This window comes from Ursus americanus, chromosome 14 (assembly GCF_024610735.1).
Source record: "Ursus americanus isolate L20-20 chromosome 14, mUrsAme1.1.p, whole genome shotgun sequence".
Lineage (NCBI taxonomy): Eukaryota > Metazoa > Chordata > Mammalia > Carnivora > Ursidae > Ursus > Ursus americanus.
In genome coordinates this window covers 8,067,326-8,079,635 of record NC_142140.1, presented here as the reverse complement: position 1 = coordinate 8,079,635, position 12,310 = coordinate 8,067,326, and the positions used below count along the sequence as shown (strand labels likewise).

Here is a 12,310-nt window from a genome sequence, read left to right as displayed (position 1 = left end):
AGGCTTAGTTAGCAGGCCCATTTAGTTTTTGCATTAAGCTTACATTCTCCAAATTAACATTTTGGACTCTTCCCAGTTTATTTTTTATATACAAAAATAAGAAAATAAAACCCCTAGGCTGGGTGATGCTGTGCTACCTCAGGCAGGGGCGCTTCATGTGAAAGACCTCAGTAGAGGTCATCACCAGTGTGTCTCTTCTCTTCTTCAGTATGGGCGTCTCTTTGTGGAAGCATTTCTGAAGCAGTGTATGCCGCTCCTAGACTTCAGCTTTAGAAAGCACCGGGTAAGAACTGAGAGCACAGAAGAAAGATGTGTTCTTTTTTTTTTTTTTTTTTTAAAGATTTTATTTATTTATTCGACAGAGATAGAGACAGCCAGCGAGAGAGGGAACACAAGCAGGGGGAGTGGGAGAGGAAGAAGCAGGCTCACAGCAGAAGAGCCTGACGTGGGGCTTGATCCCATAACGCCGGGATCACGCCCTGAGCCGAAGGCAGACGCTTAACCGCTGTGCCACCCAGGCGCCCCAAAAAGATGTGTTCTGTACAGTTACTCCGAAGATATATCCATGGTGGCTCCTAGGCTGGGAGCAGGGGCAGTCCCTTTGCCCAGGTTTTGGGCCTCAGTTCTACTCTGGCTCCTTTGGTCCACTTCAGCTCTCACCAGAGATGCCCATATTGGACCGAATATTCCAAAGTAGACTGAACTTCAGACCCACTCTGTTTAAACCCACCTTTCTACTTCTACTCCAGATATGAGGGTGGTTGCTCCTTTTAGCTTGATTTTATTGTCTTGCTGCACTCCTAGGACCTCATGTATCAGTGTGTCATTTGCTTATTCCTTTGTACTTGTCTAGGTCTACCCTCAGGAATAATAATAATAATAATCTTATTTGTGTCATAAACTCTTTGCTGTTGTAATGGGTTATCTTTTTTTTAACATGCAGACTTTTTTTTTATTTTTAAAGATTTTATTGATTCATTTGGGAGAGCGAGCATGAGCAGGGGGAGGGGCAGGGAGAGACAGAGAGGGAGAAGCAGACTTCCCCCTAAGTAGGGAGCCTGATGCGGGGCTCGATCCCAGGACCCCGAGATCATGACCTGAGCCAAAGTTAGATGCTTAACCAACTGAGCCACCCAGGCGCCCTTGTAATAGGTAATCTTGAGAGGTTTTTTTTGGCTAAGTAAGATTCAGGGTTATAGTAATGAAATAAGAATAGTAACAAAGGTGATGATTTCTTACACATATTTAGCAAGTTTGCAAGACACTCTCACAGTATTTGGTTGGTTCCTCATAACCTAGAAAGAGAAAGGGGAGGATAGCTAGTAAGCTCTAAGCTTTGAGGGCCAAATTGAGATGATTGCCAATACGCAGCTGGAACCTGTGGAGTTTATCCTCTTTGGAGCCTTTGGTTTCATCTAAAATGAAATGAGAGCACTTAATATGGCATTTATGACTTTGTGGGTTGTAGGAAGATGTTCTGAGCTTACTGGAAACTTTCCAGCTGGATACGAGGCTGCTTCATCACCTATGTGGGCATTCCAAGGTAAGGAGGAAGGCAGGTCATGGCACCAGCCTGCCCGTTGGCTTAATCTGCAGTGTGATCAGAAGATCCACAGGCTCCCGTTCCTTCTTCCTTTTTTACCCTTCTTGAGTCTTTATTTTTGAGACTGTCTGTTCAAAGACAGTTTAATTCAGAGTGGTCAGATCCTTAGTTGCTAGTTGAAATTGGGCAGTCACGTAGAGGGTAGTTTCTGCATCTGAAGTTTGGCTCAAAGTCCATAGCACTGTTTCCTGTAGAAGCTTCTCTTTGGTGAGAGATATAGAATGTTGGTGGACGTGTTGCTTCTATAAAGTACTCTGGGTGGGAGGAATATTATGTAAGTAACAATTCTCTGCTAGAGACAAGAGGTGGTTCTAAAAGCAGCCATCTTCAGAGCTTTTCAGCTGTACTATTTACTTGTTAAGGAACACATCTGTCTCTTGTGAGAACATTTTACCAGTAGAGGATTTTTCCACTTAAAGCCTACAGTTGAACCATTGTCATTTTTTGTCTGAAGAAATACAGAACCATAGAGCTCTGTAGTCCTGGGCAAACCAAATTCTTTTTCAGTCCAGTTTCTATTGCTCACTTCCTCCCTTAGGACTCCTAGCTAAATAGGGATACTCTGTTGTTTAGTATCTGTACAATATATGTTCAAGAATATTTTAGGTAAATTCATTGATAATTGGTCAATAAGAGGTTATGAAGAAGAACCTAAGGTGTTGGTGGTATGTCTTCTAGGCTCTTGTAGCTTGAAGGAGAGTTGCCATTCTCTTCAGAGTACTCTGCCAAACTACTGTTTAATGGAACATGTCTCTGGCCTATACTGGGAGGACTTAACGCTCTTATTCAGTGTTTAAGATGTCAGGAATTCAAAAGTTTCTGTATAGGAATGTGAAAGCATGATGATAAATCCAGATGAGTTGGGTGCATTTGTTTCCATTTAGATTCACCAGGACACAAAACTCACCAAACACGTGCCTTTGCTCAAAAAGACCCTGGAGCTTTTAGTTTGCAGAGTGAAAGCCATGCTTATCTTCAACAATTGCAGGGAGGCTTTCTGGCTGGGCAACCTCAAAAACCGGGACTTGCAGGTAAGCCTAGGGGCCCTGCCCAAGATAATCTATTCCCACTCTTGGCGAGAGCATCAGAAGGTATGTCAAGGAGGTCAACTAAGCCTTATTCTCTTGATAAGACTGGCTTTCTCTTAAGGCTGTGGCCATTTAGCTCTTAAAGTTAGGATACATTGCTTCTGGTCTTAGTCATGTGTTCCACCCCTCATCCTAGCCAAGAAAGGCACCAAAACATGCCACTGATAACAACAAGGCCTCAGATAGAAGAGCCAGATCAATGAAACCTCTCTCCTCAGCCAGAGTGGGCTCCTGTAAGTGCTACTGAGGGTAGATTCATAATAACATTTGTTTATGTGGACAAACTTTTTAAAAAATTATTTGGGGTCTTTTTCTAAACCAGTGTCTTATTCCTGAAATTATTCTCTGCCTAATTTTAACAAATAAACATTTCTAAGGTTTTTCAACTGTCTGGCTGAAATCTTGTATGGCTCGTACAGCTTTGGAGTTTTAGCAATTTTCATGTAGGGTCCAAGTCCTTCTCATTCATCTTTACAATAGCTGAGGGGTTTATAATCTTATATATGAAAAGAATAGCACCCCGGAGACTTAGTTTCCTTTCTTCACATTTGCTTTATGAGGTACTATTATTTCCACAAAACTATTAAACAAAATACTATAAATTATAACAATACTATTGTTTCCATGAGAAAAATAAAGCTTAGAGAGGTTAAGTAACTTCCCTAAAGCCATTCAGCAATAAGTGAGAGGTTCCAGGGTTTGAGTCCAAACAGAAATGATGCAAAGCTGATGTTCTTAAACCACTTTGTATACTGTCTTTCAGCCTCGACATGGACATTTGTAGTTGGTGTGTTGGTGGTCATGTACTTTAAGGTCTTTGGGAAATTTCAGAACAATATTCAGCATTTACTTAAAGAGTCACCAATACATCCTGGCCTTGTAAAATCTAGTATGATATTAGAATACAGCAACGGACTTTTCGTAAAACTCCATATTATATTAGAGCCGCACGTATCTCAGAAACCCTGGGTTGATTATCACTTCTCTAGATGCTAGAACACACGTTGGTGTCCATGTTTGACCATGTTTGAATGCCTAGAATATCATCTTTTCTATTGCCTATAAACTAAGCCTTTCTCCCCTTGAGACCCCAAATATGATCCTTATAAGCCACCATTTGTTTTGGCCCATTCACATTTAGGGTGAAGAGATTCTGTCCCAGAACTCCGAGGAGAGTGAGGATGATACAGCGTCCCAGGTTTCCAAGAGCAAAGCAACGGAGGTATCTCTGCATAAGACCCCAGAGTGTGCGGTTGGTTGTTGCAGTTTGTTAATTATTCTGAGTCCATAGAAAGTATAGAACTTTTACTGCTTATGTTTTTAAGTTTATTTATTTATTTTAGTAATCTCGACACCCAGCCTGGGGCTTGAACCAACGACCCCGAGATCAAGAGTTGCATGCTCTTCCAGCTGAGCTAGCCAGGCACCCCTCCCTGCTTATGTTTATAATCAAAGACTTCTGTGCCCATCTCCACTGTCTCCAGAAAAACTTCTGTTTTAAATGAATTCTGTGGGGGCCAGAAGAGTATCTCAAGTTGTGACATATATTATGGAGTTAAAAATTCCCTTTCATTATTCATATTAAATTCGTATCTGAAACCATTTTAGAGGGAAAAACGAAGAGGTCAAGTGTTCTCTGAGTGCCGAGAAGAATGAGTTAAAACATTTAGATATGTTGTTTGAGTATATAAAATAGAAATATGAACGCATTTGGTGAAAGCTAAAGCACAGAATCAAAAGCTGCAATCACTGAAAACTATACTAAGAGTAGGGGTCCTTATTCTTTTCTGGGCCACTACATACACTTTCAGGACTTTAAAGAAAGCTGAAGAAATATGTGTATGTTTATAAAATTTTGTTAAAATTCAGGTAGGTTTTGGACACCAAGAAGTTCACATTTAAGAATCCCTGCTGTGAAGCCTCTATAATGCAATTTGAGGCTAATGCAGAAAGATCATTTAGCATGAAAAATACTTTTATTATTTGTATAATATACCTCTACCTTGTTCTCTTAAAAAAATTTTGGAGCAGGTGATACCCTATTAGTTTGGTACTTTCTCCTAAGCAAACCTCCCAGATTAGAGTTGCAGATCAAAGAATTTTATGCTGAATTCCTATTGAGATACACCAGAATTCTTAGTTTAGCAAACATTTTCATTCTGTATTGAATGCCTGCTTTATTCTGTGTCACACACATGCAGTAGAGGTGGAAGACCATGGCTTATTTAAAAATAATGTGAATTTGGTTCAGTTGCGGAATGTCATAGGTCATTATCACAGTGGCCTCCCTCCATGATCATGATACAAGAAAAATGGGGGAGCTTCAATTCCTTTTTCAAATGAATGATTTAACCACTATCATTGGTTTTAACAATGATACAGTACAGTTGTAAATCCTACGGGAGCAGTATTATAATTCATGGGGTCACCCAGATGACCTAAAATATCTAATTAACCTTTGCCCCTTAGGATGGTGAAGAAGATGAAGTAAGTGATGGAGAAAAGGAGCAAGATAGTGATGAAAGTGATGATGACTCCGAATAGACCACAGAGAGACTGATGCCCCTTCCCCATCTCTGCTAGTCCCTCCCATTCTGTGTTCAGGGTTTGAAACCTGTTTGCCTTCCTTACTGGAAGCATCCTGTTTTGTCATAAGGAGGGGTCTTTACTGAATCACCTTAATTGTGAATTTCATAGGTCATGTAACATCATCAAAGACCCTGGCTCAGGATTCCACTGTAGCATTACTTACCGGTCTGGGCAAACATGGCAGTGCTTTGCTGTGGAATAGTCACGATTCTGGGCTTTGGGAGCTAGTTTTGAAACTTAGACATTTAGGATTGTATCAGTTTTACAAATAAATTCTGTTTTAAGTTCTGCCTCAACTACCTCATTCCTCTTTCTGCCTTTCCTTCCTAAATCAAGAATTACATGGAATTCAATTGGGGTTTTTGCAGAGAGATAATGCAAACTGGTGCCAACACATCAGTTCTACCAATTAAAATCTGTTGCCTGTTCTAAGGAGCATCTTTATTTGAGATGAGAAGATCTTTGTGATATTTTTGGAGGAGTGATGAATTTCTGGTCAATGCCCAAAAAGAAAGTCCAAAAGGAAAATTCTGGCTGCTTAAAAATTTTTTGGTCGTGTAGATATAAGATAAAAAGGGAAAAGGCACCATCAAACTCATGTTGACTTTGTATATATGTTTATTTTATTTCCACATTATTCTGAGTTTTATCTATAGACTCATTATAACAATGCTACAGAATTACTAGTAGTAGTATACCAGCTAAAATGGGGAGCTCTCATGTGTTCTGCCAGAAAGCCCAGTTTCATTGCTGCTCCAAGTTCTTGCCAGGCTATAAATATTCTTTAATATTTGCTAATATTACTACCCACTTTTATACTCTCCAGTGGTATCAGGATGTGGTTGGTTAGGGTTTTTTGTTGTTGATTTGGTGTGGGAGATTATTTGTTTTGTTTTTTATTATTTTTTTAATCCTTGACCCAGCTATAGATTTTTGACCCCTTCATCCTCATGTACATGGAAAGCCATAATCTCCTTCCTTGATACCCCTTTGTTTCCCCATCTCATTGTGGTCTTAGATGTTTAAGTGAGTTCACACTAGGCTCATTCGTTTATATGGTTTAATGGTTCTTTCTCACATGTACATGTCAACACTAGTTTGACTCTCTTTTAAATGTTGTTCAACTTTACAATGGGAATGTTCTCCTTTGCTCTGTCACTGGCCTTTGTAGGGGAAAGGAGAAAAGGGGTTCCTGAATTGTCAGTGCTTGACAGAAAAGCAAGATGGCTCAGGTGATGTCAGTTTCCTTTACAGGGACAGGTTTCTGTAAGCTTCAGGCACATAGCATAGGACATGGTATGAGGAACAGGAATCAGATGGGAACCCTTTACTTGGAGTGTTGCAAGGCAAAGGTGCACTTCTTATACGTTGCATACAGTAAGAGGATAGAGCGCAGCATCTGTTTGCACATGGTCACTGTCATCTGAATCTGAGGTTCCTTAAGTCCAGTGGGCCACTGGTTCTCCCGGCTGATGATTTTGCAAAAGGCTGATTTGTCTGAAACTCTGAAGGTCCCAGTCCATTTTGGTGGCTGAGCTGTGATGACCCTGCCAAAGACGGAATCCACTCCACTGAGGCGGACAGGCTGGGGCTTCCTGACCAGCCCTTTGTTGTTGTTCATGGTTCGGGGCTCTGATGTGTGGCAGGGTAACTTGGGACTCACCCCAGTCTCCAGAAATGGGCTGTCTAGGACTAGAGTGACCTCTTGAAAGCACAGCTGCACTTCCAGGTCAGAAGGGGTATGTGGGAAGCAGGGGGAAGCCCTAAAGGGATGCTTTGAAGAAGGTGTAGGTGTTGTGTGCCGCAGCCATTGGAAGCTCTCGTCCAGTGGGGTCCATGGTGACCAGAGCTGGTATCCTGCCATTGACAGTCCTAAAGAAGAGGAATCAGAACATGGAATTTCCCTAGCATGGTTTTGGTGAGGGCACGGCCATTTAAATTCACATTTATCTGTTTCATTATTGACTTTAACTTACTCTGTAGTTCTCATTAACAGATTCCAATAGATGTTAAGGATATTAGTAATTCTATAAAGGGCAGTAGTGGATGGTAATGAATATTGAATCTGGCAACTGCTACGTGTTCTAAAACTTTATTAAATCTTATCACAAGCCTCTGAAGGTAGGTTTTAACCTATTTTACAGGTGAGGAAATGGATTTGTCCAAAGTGGAATATCTCAGTTCACTACTAGGACATATTCTGTGTTGATAAATTCTAAGATAGAATCTATACCTCTGAGGTGGCAGAGGCTACTGGCACTTCGTGATGAGACACTATTTGTGGATAGAAGCTCATAAAAGCCATGTCTTACCAAATATTTGTGACTCTAATTCCCGGTACTTAATTTATACCAGTGGTTCTCAAAATGTGATCCTGGCACTAGCAGCTTCAGCATCATCTGGAAACACAGAAATGCACATTCTTGGGCCCCACCTCAGACCTACAGAATCAGAAACTGGGGGTAGGGCTTGCAATCTGCATTTAAACACACCCTCCAGGGGATTCTGATGCACTCACAGTTTGAGAACTTATGCCATCCCTCTTAAGGAACTTAGGTTTTCATTATTAAATATGGAGAGACTGTCTCCTTTTGGCCCTAAAAACCTGTTTTGTGACGCAGGGGAACAGCTCTCAGAGCCCTGAGCTACTTATGTACCACCTCAGAGGAATTACACCAGGCTAGAAGGAAAAAAAAAGTTTCCAAAGGACAGTCTTAAAATTTTTTAAAGACTTTTCTGATTCTTCTAGGCGTGTTTTGTTTTGTTTTTGGTTTCTTATGGGAGACCTAGAGGTAAGATCTTGATTCTTCCCCCCCCCTTTGAAGAAAAAGCAAAGGGCTGGCAAGATGTTGCTAATTAAAAAATTATTTAAGTAGAACTTGGATTTTCCATCATTCTACTTTAAAACTGCCAATATATAAAAGGATTTACTGAATTCAGCAGAAGCTACCGTTTTTTGAGCACCTACCTATTGTGTTAAGGAGCATAGCAGTTCCCTTTTCTTTCCAGCCAAGTGTATTTCTCTGCCCCTTCTCTCTTCTCACACAAAAGGTAGCAGCAGCAGATCTGATCCCATCCCATCCAGTAATTGCCCAGGAAATGCTGTGAAAAGTTGACTCCTCCACCACAGTTTGTTAAGACAGTAAAGTTCATTTTTAAAAAGAGTTGATGACATTTCACACCAGAAGACCTGTCCCTGACAGTGGTTAGTGTAAAGGAGATTTGTTGATTTCCTTCCACGTAATGTCTCTCCTTATCTTTGTACACTCCTGCACATACTGTGTTCAAATATCTAGACTGCTTTAGGACGAGAAATTGACACTGAGGGGATGGCTATCTATTATAAACAGCCTATGAAAGTCTTCTGAAGCTTGATATCGTCACCCTGAGAGAATACATTCAAGATCAGGGCTACTCTGGTACAGCACCATGGCAAGATGGGATGTGGAGGGTGTTAACTCCTCAGTATATGCCAAAAAGATTTTTTGATCCTAGGATCCTTTTCCTGACTCCCCTCCTAAGAGCACATAGGGCCAGAGGTAAAAGGCTTTTTATCAAATGTCCCACCTTAAGTACTGGACAGAACCAACCTGCAAAGAGAGAGGGCTTCTGACCCCAGACCTTTAAGCCACGTCCACCAAGGTTTAAAATCAAGACGATTCACTCCTCCACTCCCACCACCCAGAAATCACTGTTATCCGCTCCAACAGGGCTTGAACCTTGGAAGTCTGTTCAAGCTGCTTTAATAGCTCCCAGATAGCGAACACCTTGTACTCCCGGCCAAAAAGTCTTCCCTTTCATACGCTCCTCCCGTTCCAAGGAACCGAGTCCCTCGATTTCCCCACCTGGGAAAGGGGAAGTAAGCGTCCAAATGCAGCTGAGGTCCTCGTGAATTGTGAACTGCGATCCTGATCCAGAGAGGCTGGAGCTGCCCGGAGTCGGGAGGCTCCCCCTCCCAGCGGGAAGAAGGAGCTTGTCCCCCGGGGGTCCCTAACCGGGGGTGGGGGCCAGACGGCTCTGGCCGAGGCGGAGGTGGTGGTGGGAGCCCGGGCCCGGTCCCACCATCCGGGCCGGGGGCTCACCTGCTGAACTCCGCGGGCCGCACGCTCCAGAGTGGCAGCCGCTATTTCCGGGCCGCATCTTTTCTCCACCGGGCGCCTGGCAACCGCCTTTGTGACCCAGGGCCGCGGGGGAAGCCCGAGCCGCCGCGGGGGTGGGGGCTCGAGACGCCCCGCTGGCAAGCTTCAGGGCCGGATTCCCCACCCCCACCTCCTTGGAACGCCCAGTCCAGGACTCCGCCTTCAGGAGTGCGGGTTCGAATCCCGTCCTCTCCGTTCCGCCGCCTCCTCCCTACCCCGCCACACCTGTGCGCCTTTGAGGGGGTCACCGCTGGCGGACACGCCCACTTCAAAGGGTGCAGTCAGGAACCTACGGAAAAGTAACCGGACTTGGAGTTAGTGTTTCATTAGTCTTGACTCTTAACTATGCTCAGTGGGTATTCAGGCTGAAAGCTTTTATTGCTGCATTGGAATGATCCCAGTGCAAGGAGACAATTCATAAATGCTCGCTTCTCAAGAGCAAGAAAGGCACATATCTTCCCTTGACTAACCAAAAATCTTTTTCTGCCTCCTATTAAACCTCAGAAAAGACAATGCTGTCCTCTTCTCACAAAGCTGAAAAACTGACCGTTTCACCATAGTGAAAGTGATTTGACAACTTTGTAAGCGTCACTGCAAACAATTTCCTTGGGAGGCTGAGGGAAGAGAGGTCTAATCAATTGACTCCTATATCCCCTGTGCCTGGCTATCGCACAGCCTGGCACTGTGAAGTATTTGTGGCAAGAAATAACTAATGGCCTCACCTTGCCCTTACCTTGTTCACTCAGAAACTGCCCTTGCACTTTGCCAACCTTAGAGCATAGCTCACATAAGAGCTGTATAACCTTTTGTCTGGCTCTTTGGGTGAAGCTGAACGGGAGAGATTGGGGCCGTGGGGGTGGAGTCAGGCTAAAGATCCTGATTTGGAAGTCCAGATGGTCTTGAGGGACTGGTCCAGAATTGTCAGATTGTGTGTGTGTGTGTGTGTGTGTGTGTGTGTGCACGCCCAGGCGTGTGTTGCACCCTGTGGAAGGAGAAGTGGAGAGTTTGGAAGTGAAGTCAGAAAATGGAAAGAGGGGCAGAGAGTGATGAGTCTTGAAAGACCCTGAAATGATTTGAATTGCAAGACTTTGTTTTCCAGTAAGTTTATTTTTATTTTCATCTCAAATAAAAGAGACCCTTATTTAGAAAGCAAACAAAAGTTTTTATTGCACAGTTTTTTTTAGTGAAAATCCCAAAAGCAAAATTGTATAATTAGAAGTTGTTGGATAGAGAGGGCTTCATGCTGTTATGACAATCTGTACCACAGTCCTCTGTGCAGTCTGCCAACTCTAAGGGATCTATTTTTGGAGATACCATTTGCTATTACTTCTGGCTCTGATACTCCAGTTCCATGGCTACCACACAGATATGGAAAACCAGAATCTCCTGTACTACATTTTACTGATAACCTACAACATCAACTTTGTATCATGCAGCTCCCAACATTCTGTGTGCACTATCCTCAGGGATTGTCATGACAGTAGCCACATTTGCTCTGCCAAAAGATGATTCAGTTCTTTCAAAGCAGCTAGCAACATTGCCATGGTGCACATGCTATATCCTTAGCTGCATAAATGATGGTCCAAGTGCACATGATTACAAAAAAGATTCACATGACCATACTTAATGCAATGGACACATTTCTTCAAGAATTTGATTCCACACTGATTATTACACATGGAGTCATTGACAAGATTCCCCAAGTTCTGTGAAGCACATGATAGACCTAAAGTCAGAGACCTTGTTCTCTTATGCTGAGGCAATCTGCCACCCTGAAGCACTCCTTGTTGTACCAGCAGCATTCCCAAAGGGCTTGCTTCTGTACCCATTGTGAACAATTTCTGCAGTGAAGAACTACCACTCTGGCAAACCCATACTGAAGGACTTCCTGACAGCAAGCTCCATGAGGCATGCAGGAAAAAGCGCCAGAAGTATAGGGGAATGTTCACTCTAGGACAGCACCATGTCCTTGAGTTGTTTGGAATTATAGGGGAGATCCTAGAACAGGTGTATAGGAAGTCCAGCAAAAGGAGAAGAGCTGAGCCTCACTTGTCTTATGGAAGACCATTAATCATAAAAAACAAAATGTTTGATAGATATGTGAACTTAATTTTCTGCTTTCTGCTTAAAAAGAAAATTTAAACTGATCATGAGTGCCTGCTTTGTGAAAAGTCAGGCACTGTGCTTAGTGTTTTATTTATTCTTTCTCACAGAATTCTCCCAACAATCCTAATCCATCCATGTTGTTGTTCCTGTATCACACATAAAGAAAAAAGGCTCAGCGGGGTGAAGTGTCTCCTCTCCAGTAGATTTGTGATTTGAAACTGAAATGCCCTGTCTTTAAAGGAAAAGCAGATCTATCCAATTTCTCTGTGACATGTGAGCAAGATACTACAATAGCATCACTTAGGAAGCAGGGTCTTGAATGGCCGTTAGTCCTCTGGATGCCTGGGGTTTGATATTTAGGGTTGATATTTATTATTTTAGTAACCATTTCTATGAATACGTAGGAGAGTTTAGAGGCCTTAGCCTGTTTTCAGATTGGTACAGTGAAAAGATATTGGAGTCTGGAATCAACTGGTGAAGGTCCACCACTTAATTAACTGTGTGACCTTGAACTTCAGTTGTCTCGTCTGTAAAATGAGAAGCCTCTTCCTGATTTCCTTCCACAGGGTTTGTGAGGGTCCAGTGAGGTACTAACTATAAAAGCAGCTTTATAGCTTGTAAAATCTCGTACCTGAGTAAAGGACTGTTAGTAAAGATTTCTTCCCAGCTACTGCTAGAAGTAATCTGTTGAACATTTTTTTTTAATAAAAGGCATGTATTGCACAGATTGTAAAAATTCCCTTAAACTAAAATAAAATGATCCATAATTCCACTACATAACAAAC

The 12,310-nt window shown here is 42.5% G+C and overlaps 2 protein-coding genes across 4 annotated transcripts in view; one reads left to right on the top strand and one right to left on the bottom strand.

Moving 5' to 3' along the window:
* Positions 1 to 5,576, top strand: part of FANCD2 (FA complementation group D2) — a 57,852-nt gene extending 52,276 nt beyond the window's left edge. For all 3 annotated transcript variants that reach the window (XM_045808227.2, XM_045808228.2, XM_045808226.2), the window contains 5 exons: positions 209 to 283; positions 1,469 to 1,543; positions 2,488 to 2,634; positions 3,833 to 3,913; positions 5,161 to 5,576. In XM_045808227.2, the coding sequence (XP_045664183.2) occupies positions 209 to 283; positions 1,469 to 1,543; positions 2,488 to 2,634; positions 3,833 to 3,913; positions 5,161 to 5,235 (453 nt within the window). In that variant the 3' untranslated portion in view covers positions 5,236 to 5,576. The remainder of the gene's footprint in view (positions 1 to 208; positions 284 to 1,468; positions 1,544 to 2,487; positions 2,635 to 3,832; positions 3,914 to 5,160) is intronic.
* A 756-nt stretch (positions 5,577 to 6,332) lies between these two features.
* Positions 6,333 to 9,420, bottom strand: FANCD2OS (FANCD2 opposite strand). The gene is made up of 2 exons (XM_045808252.2): positions 9,363 to 9,420; positions 6,333 to 7,152 (listed from the first exon to the last, which is right to left on the bottom strand). The coding sequence occupies exons 1-2, from the start codon at positions 9,418 to 9,420 to the stop codon at positions 6,608 to 6,610; spliced, it is 603 nt and encodes a 200-aa protein (XP_045664208.2). The 3' UTR covers positions 6,333 to 6,607.
* Between the last annotated feature and the right edge of the window lie 2,890 nt (positions 9,421 to 12,310).